Here is a 14,519-nt window from a genome sequence, read left to right as displayed (position 1 = left end):
ACATGTATAACATTCAAAACTCAAAATGAGTGAAACACTTAAAAAAGTATCCTGGATCTGAATTCTTGTCTTTTTGGATCTTAGCTCCATTTCAAAGCAATACCAAGAAATACATTGAACACTTATGCCGTCCACAACCCGACTGACCAACCACCAACAAATTAACCATCTATGCCAAAGGCTGAACAACCAACCAAACAACCAATCAATAAAGTAAAGTAACCAACCAATCAATAAATCAATCAATAAAGTCTGGTTAAAACATGCCTCCTTCCCAAGGTGTTGCATTGTAGGAGGTAAAAATAGAAACATCTTAAACGCCTCTTGACTGGTCTGTTGTGGCAACACAGAAAAGAGGAAGCGATAGTCTGGCACTGACTTAATGCATACCACAAAAGGTCCAATCTACATGTAAGAAAGAGCACATATAGAAAAAAACACTGTCACTCTTTTCTGGTGTAAAACATGAAGGTAGTACCAAAGCCTTCTTGAGGCCGTAGGGCAGTGGGTTGTTATCCACTGCGTCTCGGACACGGTATTGGAAGGCGGCACCCAAACCTTCCACCGCCTTTTACCTCCCAAACCAAAGTCAGGTACCTATTTTACACCTGGGTGGAGTGAGGAAAATCGTGTCAAGTGCCTTTCCCAGGGATACAATGAGTAGCCAGGATCGCTAGGAATCAAACCCATGAACTTTCAGTCTATTGTCCACTAGCCGAGCTACTTGACGCTACACATTTCTCTGGTGCATCATCAATGTATTTCTGCATATCCTTTTCGAGTACAAAAAAATTCCAATAGAAAGATGAGACTATTTTCCCACTCCAGATCTGCTTGGAAAGAGGAATCTTTTTCCAGCTATCAGTAATGGAAAAGTACAGACAAAGGTGACATTTGCCTGTAACAAAATGTAATCTACAAGACCATTCTCTTTTCAATACTTCAAGTTTGTCCTACCTTATGTCAGCAAGAAGCAAGAAGTGCGTAGAAGCTAGTTGGTTACTGTGAGCCTCTCGCAAGTAGCGGCATACAAAGCAATGAAGCAACTACAAGCGTAAGTGTGAAAACGAAAGAGACTTTACTTCATGTACCATATGTTAAGTTTTCCTGAACATCTGCATGTAGAGAAACATCTGCTCTTGATGGAGCCAAACTGTTTAACTCTGGATTTTCTGGGGCAACCTCTGACCATAACACATTCGTCTACTTGTCCAAGTTTAACAGGTTGTTGTGAGATCTAGTCCGCCCCAAATGTCGCGGCATTCTCACTAAGAAAAACAATGGCTGTCAGGGCACAATCCAGTCTAATACATCACGTCAGGAAGACCTTGGAATTTCTTTGGAAATTCGCGACTCTCGGGAAACGTTGATGGACGAGCGGGGAATGACGGGGGCAGCGGGCGCCGGTCGTGAAATAGTTCTACGCCTTCATGCATATAAATGCAACAAAAGTTTCTTTCTACGCAAATCTGACCCCTTTAGATCCTCTAGAAACAGTGGTTCTATTAATGTGAAGAATGGAGCCAATTGAAGAGAAAGGGGGGAAGTTTTCCACAAGGACTTCTGTGAATGCTTGATTTTGTTTGGTCTTGGTGCAGGAAAAGGGCCCCTGATTTGATTAACAAATGTGGCCAATGGTTTTAGCCAAGTGACAAGTCAATTCATCACTCAGTGGGGCGACTGACAGTGTTTCAACTCCCTTCCCTAGTACTAGGGCACTTCTTGGGAGTCGGTTTTTGATTTTAACTTTTTGGACCCAAAAGTTGGAGAATAAATATAACATGAGTCAGGGCTGTTGCAGGAAACGTAAAGGTTGCAATATTTGACGAAAAGTAAAAATACTGACAATCTTTAATAGCACACAGTGATATATAATAAAGATACATGTATGCAGGTATTGTAAAACTGATATCTTGCTGTTTCCCCCTTTTCTTCTGAAACAGCTATATTTTGGAGGGGAGTCTTCGATATCATATTACTACAGGTCCCTGTGCATACAATTGACCGAGACAGAGAACAATGCTAAATACACTATCTACCAAAAACATAACATAAAACATAAAATGCTAACCTAGATAAATGAATGATCAGCAAAGGTACCTGATATATGATTCTCACCGAGTCTCTGTTCTGATGACTTTTGCAAAGTCTGCAGGAATTGAAAAGGTCAGAAAAGAATGTGATTTTTACTGATAGGGCCCAGTGGAAAACTGGTTTGTACCCCTGTATGGGTTCTCCTCGGTTGCAGTCCTCTAGACTTCTCTTGCAAACGTATCTATCATAAGTGACCTGTTTCTGTCAACTCGGAGGGACACCGACTTTTCAGGGTGTTACTGTTTAACATTTCTGGTTTGCTGTACCATATAAGATACAATGTTACATTGCTCACATCGCGTTTAGACATTAGGATTAAAACCAAAAAGGAAAATTTTCATAAAAATACCAATTGATCTTTAGTGTTTACTGAAGAAAGAATTTAGAATTTACATCTCATAGAGCTAAACTCCTGGTTTGCTAAGCAAATAAGATGTCTTAGACTGAAAATGATGTGCTAGGTTGGTTCCTTGAGGAAACTTTGAAAGCTTCCTAAACAATGTGATGAGAAGTTAAAGTTATAGGCCAAAAGTCACAAAATGGAGCGAGATTTTGCCAGCTGTCTCTGTTCTGCGGAATTTCAGTTGCTGTCCGGAAATAGAAGCAGACTGTAGATCATTTATCACCTTCAAACTGTCTGTCTACAAATGGACATTCGCCAACAGATGTCAGACCTGCAAAACATCCCACCCAAAAACACTGGACTTCTCATAGCCGTCCAGGCAAGAAATGCCTGTTTAAAACTTCCAAATATTGACAAAAACCCTGCTTTTTTCTTTAATAGCACGTTCTAAACATCACACGAAGTTTGAAAAATTTACAGAGAAACCCCGCTGAGGAACTCGGTTCTAATTGACTGGAAAGAAAAGCTCTCAACACAAAGGAAGGGTACTCCCAAACAAACTTACCGACAGGCAATAAATAATCGTAAATTTCGGAGTGAAAAGAAAGCTGCACCTGTAGTGATAGGGGTGATATATGGACAGCCTTTTAGATACAACAGAAAGGGTCCATTGTTTGACTCAGTCCCTGCAGCTTTTTGTAATTTTGGGCTAAGTGGCAATTTTCTTTTTTAAAAATAACTACTTTTTTTCCTTAGGAAAGACTTTGTCTTCATGTCTGAAATCAGACATGAAATCAAAAATGATTGATGAATAAAAGGAAAAAAGTTGTTTTTTCCATCTTTTTGTCCATACAAGGGCTAAACAAAACAACATACTAGGCACTGTTCCTGAGTTCTGTATTTTGGAGAGAAAAGTTCACTTCACAAGCTTAGAAAACAACTTTTGCAAAGTAAATTGTCGAAAAAGTTGCATTATTTTTCTCTATAATCTTCATCACCCTTTAGTAATCCAGATCTTACAATACTACAACATTCAGTCTTTCTGCAGCTGAGAAGCACAAAGGCTCCCATGTCCCTAAGATCCATCATGAAATATTCCATCATTGGCTACAATACACTCCTGATGTAGTGGCTCAACAAAGGGACTTTTGCCTGGGGATGGCGTCTGCCCAGAACATGATTAGCCCTGTAATTGGACAGCACAATGGAGCTCAAACAGGATTAGCGCAGCTCTGTGTCAATCCTGGGAGAGATCTAGCCTCTACCAGGCCCCGCCGATAGCTGGGAAAATAGTAGAAATTGGCCAAATACTAGTAGAGTGAATTGTATGCTAAAGGAGTCGGCTACGAAGAGAGGGTCAAATCTGCAATCCTAGCAAGTGAAACCCTGGCAAATATTCTCCTTACAGCCGGCGTAGTTAGTCTGGCAGAGGCTAGGGGAGATCAGCAGTCCTCTAGATCCCATGGTAGTACTATCGACGCTAATCTCCAAGCAGATGTAAGGATCCGGCTCAGTGTTTTATGCATGCTTTTTCTGCATTTAGTATGTCTTTCTAGCAGTGCACCTTTTCTTTGCCTTCTCCTATAAGAAAAGATATACTAAAAAAAACAAATAAACCTTGATGGATTCTAATCTAGGACCTTTGCTTGGTGATTAGCATTGTAACTAGCCTGTTTGATACACCTTCACCAAAGCACACACATCTATCTATCAGTGCCCTTTGCAATGTTATCTTGCATTCTGTTTATCTGGGTTGACCTACATGTACTTTCTAGATTGTCTAGAAAGGTGACTTCACAGAAGGTCAAATATATTTTTGTCATCTTCCTGTCGCATCTTACCTTTCATATTAGGTTCGGAGATTTTTTTTGACAATTCATATCATTAATAGCCACTGTCATTTGGTATAATATTGTAGGCACAGAAATTTCTCTATTGAGTTTTCATCAAATTTTCGAAAAATCATGATGTTTCATACTGTATAACTTTTTTCAAAGTCTGAGTCTGAGTCAGTCTCCTGACACTAATACATCATGCCTTTTGAAAGCGTATGCGCATTAGCACATTGTAGACAGAATACAGCAGAAATTGCGCTATGCCCCATGCTAATTTTAGACCTTATCAATCATTCCAAATTTGTCAACCATGAGAATATATCATTATCAATAGGTCATTTATCACGTTTCCTAATCACTGTGATTTACTCTTTTTTCCTTACTAACCGCCGAAGTCACTTTGGAAAGGAGCGTGGAGTGTAGTTTTCACAGACGAATAAGTGATGTGTCGGGAGGGGGGTGGTAGAGGTATATTTATGACCATTTTTCTTGTGCGTAGGGGTCAGTTGAACCGACATAAAGGTCACGACAAATAGCCCGGGGCCAGAACAAATGATACCGTGCGAAATGTTTTCAGCCGCCGTCTCTGCCGGAGCCTTTCCGCCCGCTGCTAGCGAACATATGTGTTTACGTTCGTAATGAGCCAAAAGGTCACCGAAGGTCGATGCCTCGGCGGTGAGGGCGGGAAGGCGTATATAAGAGCGATGAATGTCAACCTCCAAACATCTCGCGAGCGGGAATCCTTAGCGGGCGGATAATGGCGGTGGAGCCGCAGAAAGGAGAACACTTACGCCGTAAAAACTTTATCACCATTAGTGTACAGAACACAGAAATAGGCCAAGTTGTTACACAAAGATACACACTACTCCCTTCCAAGCAGCTAACAGATAGCCTGAATGCCCCGATCTCTATAATATCTCTCTCAAGGTCTAACTCAAAGGGGCCTGTTGTGGAGTTTCCTTGGGGGAATGTTGGCCCTAGAGCCGAGGAGTTGGCCTATGTAGGCCCTGAAAACAGTCTGGCTAGCTAAACAGACTGTTTTCCAAGGTTGTCAAAAGTCAACTCTCTAACAGCGGTATGTTTCTAATCTCCAGGGGACCTTGCCACACAGACACTGCTGCCAGCACACGGGCACCTCTTACCGTCAGGGTCAGGGTTCAAGAAAAAGCACACAGGAAACAGGAGCCCACAAACATAGGCCTGGTATTTGACACAAAGTCCCAGAAATGTGTTGGCTTTGAGAGAAGCCAGGCTCCAGATAGAACACTCTGTGTATCATGTTTGTGGGGTGGGCTTTGCAACTGGGAGATGGAAACTAGAACCAAATACATTTTACGAACACACCATTTATACATTATGTTGTATTTGTAGTCCTTGATTTGTTTTGCTTAGATCCTTCTCCCTTTCTTCCTATAATGGTTGAACCATTTGATATACCGTGTTAAGCTTGATCTATATATATTATGATACAGTAGAATCATATTTAGAGAGCCATCCAAAGGGCAGAGGTTTGGACCCTGCTCGGGCATGGCATCAGGGATTGCATAGTCCTTTTGGAGCCCTGTGCACGAGGGAACTTCAGGCATCACGTAAAGGAACCCAGCACACATACTGAGTAGGGGGAACCCAGTGTGCTTGGTTGAAATGTGAGCTGTGGTGAGGCTGCATTACACAACTAGCTATAGAAAAAAGCATTAGGCTTTACCAGTGCTTTCTTCAGCTTCAAATCTTTTCCCTGCCATTCATTGTTTGGGATGGGAACCATTGTTGTTGATTTTTGTCGTTTTGAATATGTCATTTTAAGCATACATTTTCATCCGTTTTATGTCACAAAGTTAATTTTTTCGACAGACAGTATGACATTTCTGTCCATCCCAACAAAAAAACTTCCATCACGGAGGGACAGGTCCTGGAGACAGCCCTATGCTTTACCTATGTCTGAGGTCACCCGCTTTGCCTTATTCTGTTACAACCCAGCATAACCCTAACCCTCCTGAGGATGTACAGTATAAATTGCCATCACAAAAATGACCTTTTAACCCTTAGCCTACTAAGCCTCTAGTTACATTATCCCTAAACTGTTCTTTCATCAAAGTGATATCATATTTCCTTCCCTCATAATAACTTTATTCCCTCAAAAGAAACTTTTCTGGGCAGCTCAATTATGCAGATGTCGGCACTTTTGGCAGGCGTTGTGGAATTATACATGTGACACTGTTGACATACAAATGGGCTTCAGGTGACACTTTTGACACAGAATGGGCAGTGGTCACTTAATGCATGGCTGGCTTTAATGAAAATATTCCCTAGGCACACATTAATGAGGTTTAAACGACCAGTTAATCACTTAAGTAAATAAAAATCAATACATCACAGCTTGAGTGGAATACAAAAAACATTTCATAACATTATGAAATATAATTTCTAGGCAGAGTTGTTTAACAAAATTTATATTTCCTACAATAAAGAGTGAACTGGAAACAACTAAATATGACAAATTCTGGTCAAAAACAAATTCAACCTAAAACTAAGAGTAAAACTAGACCTATTTTCCAATAAATTATTACACCTTTTTTATAGAGAATTCAGAGATGGTCAATGACAACTGCGTATTATAAAATGCCAATAATAAAGGTCAAAAAATGTTTTGCCACATCACAGATGGAATACGCTCATAAAATATGATAGAGGCCTCCGTCCAACATATCCCATGGTATTTTAGGGATGGCCGTGACACTGTTTCAGAGGCAAAACGTACAAGCTGGCCTAACAGAAATGTGGCCAATGACGAGTCCCTGACATTACAAATGGAGTAGGGGTCAGCCAAAGCAAGGTTACAGAGAAGCTTATGCTACCACACCAGTTTGCATATTTCAACAGACCAACAGTTATTTGGCATGGTAACAGTCACCATAACACTAACTCATACATGACGGGGGTCCAACATTATATGTATTAATCATGTGTGAATGTGGGATGAACACATTGTTGTCTGCTTTCCTCAACATCAAATGATTGTGAATTTTCTAGGAGGGATTCTGGACTTTGGAAGAAGCTAAATATTTTGACATTGTAGTTTCCTTCAATAATTTTATATATATTTTTTTGTAATAACACACAAGAAATAACAACTTTGTGACTAAAAATCTATATGAGAATACAAATTCCATTGCAAAAATTGAAGTGTTTTCAAACCTATCTGACTGGCAAGTTCTATTGACCAATAAGAGAAAACTCTATACACTTTAAATCTGCATGAAAATCGAAAAGTCATGCTACTGCCATCATCCACAAAAGAATGCTGTACCAAGATGTCACAATGCAGCTAGCAACCACAAAACTAGGAAGTCATTCTAACATGCAAGTTGCAAAACATTATGCACAATAATTATCAGAAGTCTCTGTGGATGACTCTACACCATCTACTAGTAAGTTCCAGAAATGCTTACGTTTCTCTGTATAAACTTGAACACAAAACGTATCTCTGTATAAACTTTAACACGAGAATTATGTGATATCTCTATGGATGACCCTAAACCATCTGCTAGTAAGTTCCAGAAATGTTTACGTTTGTCTGTATAAACTTCATCACAAGAATTATCCAATATCTCAATATGAATGACTCTAAATCATCTGCAAGTGAGTTCCAGAAATGCTAGTACGTATGTCTGTATAAACTTTAACACAAGAATTATCTGATATCTCTATGGATGACTCTAAAGTCTAAACCATCTGCCGGTAAGTTCCAGAAATGCTTACGAATTTCTCTATAAACTTTACCACCCCCTGAAGAGTCCCTACCCAGTAGATATCCCAGATTGGGGGTGGATAACTGGTTGTGACTGGGATCCAATTTGCTAGCAGCCTGCCAGATTGGTGACCTCTGGCTGAAATGAAAGTGGATTACAGTGGAGGAGGTCACTCCCTACCACATATCAAATTTACTGACACCCAGTTAACTACGTTTTTCCTTACCGAACGGAAACAGATTTTGCTGTATAAGATGGGTAGTAACAGACTATATTCACTTGTCTTGTCCTTCCCACACACAAAATGAGCTTCCCATAATTTCCTACTATATTTTCCTTCATTCATTAACCATTTGTAGCGGTCACTTGCATTGTAATTTAGTAGCACATGCTAGTAATACTATAATCCTATTTTCATGGGGCTGAACAGAATGAAAGAAGAAGAATACTAATTTATGCTTTGCAAGATTTTACCAAACTGTTCAGTATACTGTACATTTGTATTACAGTCTACGCATACCTTGTGGAAAGATGTACACTATTCTAAACATTGAAATGTATCAACCGTATGCGACAATACAAACACTTTTGTGTAAGACAATAACTGTTCTTTCTTTTCCATGCTTTCTCACTAGAACTGAAGACAATATAAACTCATCCTACAGCGGAAAAACTAAAGATAGAAAATATCTAACTATGAATGCAGAATCATCTAGTCCAGTTGTGTACATGTACGTCAACACAGACCACCCAACGGATTTTATAGGTGTTATCAGGTCTATGTCGTTGTTCAGTTTAACGAGACGACTTTGACCATACAGATCCACAGACATAGATACCTCCATACAAGCCATAAATATCAGGGAAACCATTTGACTCCCTCGCAATTCTCTATTACCACCCAGGCTAGCAGTAAATTTTTATGAGCGAGCATTTTTAGTTTACTGCGTAGATGTTTCAAGAGGGTTTCAGTGAAGATACGCAGTGTGTGTCATCTAATTGTGGGGAAAACAAGGCACAAGATCACTAAAGAGAAAGCATGAGTTTGTGTCGTCCTTGTTATATGGCTACAATGTCAAAAATATTACAGTTACATTATCATTTACAGATGGGGGTTTATCACTTTTAGCCAGGCTAAAAATAATGATGCGAAACACATTCCAAGCAATGCCATAACTAAAGAATTAATATGATTACGGAAATCCAATTAGAAATACATTTTTCTGCGTAGTAAAGTGTACATGATATATGTTTCGGTGGTAGAAATTAGCACAAGAATACACTAGAAGGCTGAACTTTGCGTGGTTATATATTTTCTGTGACGAATCCATTGGCTATGGTGGATATATAACAAATCCAAGGGAGAGAAACACTTACTTTAATGGGATAAGGTTATACAAGCACAAAACAGTGCTAAATTAAATCCACGGCCGCTGTACAAGAGATATACACACTACAGGCCACATGGAGGGCAGTAAGGAAAAGGCTCTGCACGGGAAATTGATCGCCTACTGCCCGGTCGTCCCGCTAAGCTCTCGCCGCCGTTTTTTACGTTACACCGGGATCACCACATAACAGCCATCTGACGGTGGTTAGATTTTATGCACCGTCTTTTACAATGTGGTTAAATACAGGCTACCACGGTGAAGTGCTAGCGACCGAGAAAATTTATTTACAGCGTCTGGAGTACCATATTGTCTCCGTAATTTATCTACTGGACAGAGACCTTATTGAATATTATGTTGAAAGACACAATAATGTATTTAAAATTCTACATTAACGCCAACAAAATGTGAGGTACTTTAAAATTACTCACTGTTAAAAATATACATATGCGTTGACAGTTGAAGTATAAGAAATACCATAATCCTTTTGCAAGCACTGTAAGCTATGGTAAGGAAAATAAGGCCTTTTTTTTGCTACACATAAGAGCATTTATCAATATTCTTTTTAGTTTTACTGACTGCAAGTCACACTTGTCAAGCACAGGAAACTGACGATAGCTATACTATATGCAAGTGAAGTCTTGTGACCTACCATGTGGAATGTGGGTTGAAATATAGGCCAAGTATACAAGCAGTAGTGAAACCCTAGAGCTCCTGTATCTAACCACTGGTGTTTACTTCATGTGACAACACACAGTCCTGCCCTACTAGAACTGGAATGAAGTGATGAGATGATCTTTAACTATAGGAAACTGCTACGGGGGTCGGCATAAGGAAAAGATTGTTTTGGTATGTCACCCCCGTAATGTTGACACTTCACGTTGAGGTAGCTATAGGAGCATTTACACCCCTACTTGCCTCAGACCACAGAATTTGTAACGGTTAGTGATAACAATCCCTGATAGGCAACAAAAGCTGCATGGTTATTGGTGTGGTTGGTGTAGAATCCAGTGTTTGCTTCCCCCCAGTAGTGTGCCCCCAAAAATGCAGGAAAGGGAAAAGGGGGTGGGCAAACAAGACATGACAAATGGCATGTCAACATGTCCCTGTGTACTACCCCAGCCCTAGGCTTACCTGAGGAACTGTGGTGTGCCGATCCCACCGAGCTCACCGAGCTCTGCGGAGACACGCCGGGCATGCTGGCCTGGGCCATCTTGAAGTTGTCTGACTCGGGGAGCGTAAATCCACAGTACCATGTAGCGAGCGATGGGTGTATGGTCTGCCTGCCCGCCTGCCGTGCTAGAACACAGTGGTGAAACTCGGCATGACCCTCTTGCAAATGAAAAGGTCAAATAAGGGGCCTACAAGCTAAATAGGTGGCCTTTGCGGAAAGGGCCTGCTTGTTCCGGCCTGGGATGTGACAGTGACGGATAGCCCTTCAGAGACTGTTGCAATTTTAATAACTCTAATGCCTGGCAATTGTGATCTTCCTAGAGAAAATCAATTGTACAGAGGCAGGGTGTATCAGAGGTGGGGTTTAAGGGTGTAGGACCTAGATTGAACCAGTCTGACTTGTAATTCGAGAAGTAAGCAGGAGTAAATGTCCCAGGGTAACCTATGACCTAGGGCTGCCCAGAGGCCAGAGGAACACTCTTGTTCATTGGGGCGTGGATAACACTTAGGTGCTAACTATAGCATCATTAGTTTTCCATAGGCGTACAGTCACATTAGTTTACATTACTCAGTTCCACCAAATCAAAAAGGCATAAATTCCATTCCAATATGGAACTGTTGGAATAAAAGAAGCCTTGTTTATCTAAGGGAAAAAGAAAACCAGAATTCTTAGAATCACATCAGCTTTCTGGCCAGCTTTTCTAGATGTTGAAGAGCTTTGATTTGGGTAAGTTCAGTTATTGTTGTTTATTGCATGATACTAGCTAGCCAGGCTTTAGCAAAGAAAAAAAAAACACAATAAATTCTAGACGTTTAAAAAACTCTTGCACAAAATACAATTCAATTGAATTTTGGTATCTCATCAATTGCAACTTATGATATAATCTGAGAGAAATATATGATAATAGAATAGAGTTCTTTTCAAAACAACCTCAAAGACATTTACTGTGCCAATGTTTCGGTAACTTCTCAGCTACCTTCAAATTGTTTATCAAATTTCTGATAAAAAAAAGAAACAAATAAGTGGCAAAACTTGCAGCCAAACATACTAGTATTAGATCCAGCAATGTTTTCCTTTTCTAACAAAGCTAATTGGTAGGGAGGAACTTGCACCTAGGTGTTAATTGGTTTAGTTAATGACACTTCACTGTTTACTTTGTAATGTGATTATACAGTGTGGCAAACCTGAGTACTGGGCATTGTTTCCACCAATGGGGTGATGATTTCCTATGGCCCAATAGAGACTTTCTACACATCATTAAGTTATGATGTCCAGTCACGAAATGTGTATTTCCTACTGTAACAAACTATTGTTTATTATTACATTAGATGGTACTTATAGGAGGGAAAAATTTGTATTTGGTACCTTTTCCAGTTAACTGACTTTTTCAGTGATAAATAATGTTAGAAGGCTAGTGCAAGAAAGTTCTTTTTTATGATAAAAAAATCTTAGGCAAGAATCTAGCCTTCAGAAGATGAACTTAAAAGCATTTTAAAACGCTCACACTTACCTTAGTTTATCGTCTGATGTTTCTGGTGTTGCAAGAGTTAGAGGTGCTTGCTTTAGATGTAGACAGTTCCGAGCTTTTGCTGAAAATATCGCATATAAAACGTAAACGCACAGGTCGATGTTTGCTGGTTAATCGAGAAAGAAGAATTCCCAATACACATCATGCCCACTCCATCAAAACCTCCGGACATGTCCCTATCTCATGCTAACTTCACATTTCCATCCCAACAGACTCATATCTCCATCACAATGACATCGCACAATGAGGTCGCTGACCGATTCAGACACTGGACAGCCACAGGGCCTCTGCTCTCTGTGGAGTCTTTACCCTAAGGCTATAATTGTGGACCAAACTGGGGGGGTGACCATTGTGAGCTCTTTTGACATTTTAATCTCAGGAGTCGCTCAGGGCACTCAAACTGAGGAGGATCCCTATACATGTCTATGCTCTTTTCTGAGTCAATGGTGCCAGTTCTAAAGTGGCAAATTTGCATGTTTGCTGTAGCCAATTTCTAGTGAAATATGTTATTGCATTCTTGAAAACAGATCAAATACATTTACAAAGAAATCGTATCTACAATCGAATGCATGTATTGAATTTTATATGTTCAAAACAATCTGTCCAAGCCTATTCTATGTCCTTTTCAAGCTTATTGTTACCAATTTTCTGTTTGGCAATACTTACAAGTTTTAAACCTTCATCCTTCATTCTGAGAGCTTAAATAAAAGACTCTTGGAAACTAAAAAATAAACTTTTGTAACCAAATATCAGAAAGGCCCAACATGAAAATATCAAGCCATAAGATTTTTGCAAGGGGACATTCTAGCATTAAAAACAGCAAGACCCCATATAACAAAAGTGACAAAAGAGCATGTTAAAACGTAACCCATCATTCTGACTAACAAATATATAAAGAACACAATCTTCATAAATCAAAGGATATGGTTGGTATTTTCAACCATGCAACCAATGCATCAAAAACTAACAAAGCAAATCTTTAAGACGGGCATATAATTCCCTATCCCATTGATAAGTGCTGTAGAGGCACCAAAGTTGAGCCCAAACCTCAGCCCTCCAGCCCCCCCTTTAATTTCTTCACTGCTTCCCATTCATCTGGATGGAGCTACGAAAGCCAGGAACAATTTGTCAGCCATGGTCTCGAGACAATAAATCCTGGGTTTTTAATTTCATACCTGTGGTGGAACGCACCTGCTGTAACCCTGCCAGGTATACATCATTTTTGAAGGCTGATCAGAAAAGGGTGCTCAGAACACAGGGTGTTGTGGGTACCGTTTAGTCTCTACCAGACACAGGCTGTAGGGAAAATATTTGCCAGGGTTTCATTTGCAGGCGAAATGTGATCTTCACCATGGACTGACTCTACTGGCTAATTATTCCTTTTTCTGCCGAATTCTACCGTATACGTCCGTAGGAGGGCCTGGTGGAGGCTAGGTACCTTTTGTCTGCGAGGGCCTAAAGTTACTTTAGTTTACGTGCCTGGTTACACCATACTGATGTGTTAAATTGGTTTATGTTATACCTGAATGGATTGTTAGAAAATGAACCATAGTAACTCTGCATTAGTTTCATATTTGCTGACTTTTGAGTCATTTAAGAGGAACAGCTAGTTTTTGTTGTGAAGTTGCATGTAGTTAATTCTGATCCAGACATATTCAGCATTTTGAACTTACTTTAAAAGCCAATTATGACATATGTTTGCTAAACTTTTCATTTCCACATTTCACAGACCTTTGTGAGAAAAGCGTTTGATTTCAATATCTCTAGAAATTTAATGGTTTGTTAAGACTTTTTTAATATCTTTATACAGAGAATCCCTAACATTTCTACCAGAACAAACTTTTCAACTACTTTGTTTCAAACCTTTTAAAGTTAGGAGTCAGAAAAAAATTTTTTTTCTGTCTTTTCTGAATTGATATTTTCACTTCCCTTTGGGAAAAGGATAATTGTCATTTTGTCAACTTACAATTATTCTCTATCTGTAATGTTACCTTCTAGTGCTAGTAATTCATTCGTTTTTGTGGGAAAATGTGAAAGAGAAAAATAAATATTTATTGTTTGGTATCCCATGTTCTATGCATTCAGTCATTTGTTCAACCTTCCTGACCATTAATGTTTCATAACGAAGGCAGCTTTTTGGAGGGTCCAAGTTTAATCTTTCTTGCACCCTCGCATCAATTTTGCAGTGCCCAGCGGATGTCATCCATATAATCAAATCAGTACGGCCTTAGAGAAAAAGTGAGTCACCTGCAGTACCTACATCAACTGTCAAATGGACCGGTCCTGGGCTGATTTATTGACCTTCAGCGATGTGGTTCTGATTGGTAATTCTCTGTCAAGGTCAGGGAACCCGGTGCGGTCTGGGTCGACCACCATGGCCGCATCCCCAGCCACCCTGTATCAAATCAAAT

The 14,519-nt window shown here is 39.8% G+C and overlaps 1 protein-coding gene across 2 annotated transcripts in view; it reads right to left on the bottom strand.

The window, feature by feature from the left end:
• The window catches only part of LOC136420924 (retinoic acid receptor alpha-like), a 141,521-nt gene that overhangs the window by 119,848 nt on the left and 7,154 nt on the right, over nt 1-14,519 (bottom strand). For both annotated transcript variants that reach the window (XM_066408054.1, XM_066408056.1), the window contains exons 2-4: nt 14,365-14,503; nt 12,091-12,169; nt 10,541-10,705 (exon numbers count right to left, since the gene is read on the bottom strand). In XM_066408054.1, coding sequence (XP_066264151.1) covers nt 10,541-10,619 — 79 coding nt within the window. In that variant the 5' untranslated portion in view covers nt 10,620-10,705; nt 12,091-12,169; nt 14,365-14,503. The remainder of the gene's footprint in view (nt 1-10,540; nt 10,706-12,090; nt 12,170-14,364; nt 14,504-14,519) is intronic.

The sequence above is a fragment of the Branchiostoma lanceolatum genome, chromosome 15 (genome assembly GCF_035083965.1).
Source record: "Branchiostoma lanceolatum isolate klBraLanc5 chromosome 15, klBraLanc5.hap2, whole genome shotgun sequence".
NCBI lineage: Eukaryota > Metazoa > Chordata > Leptocardii > Amphioxiformes > Branchiostomatidae > Branchiostoma > Branchiostoma lanceolatum.
Note: the sequence above shows the minus strand (reverse complement) of the source record. Positions and strands in the feature narration are given on the sequence as shown.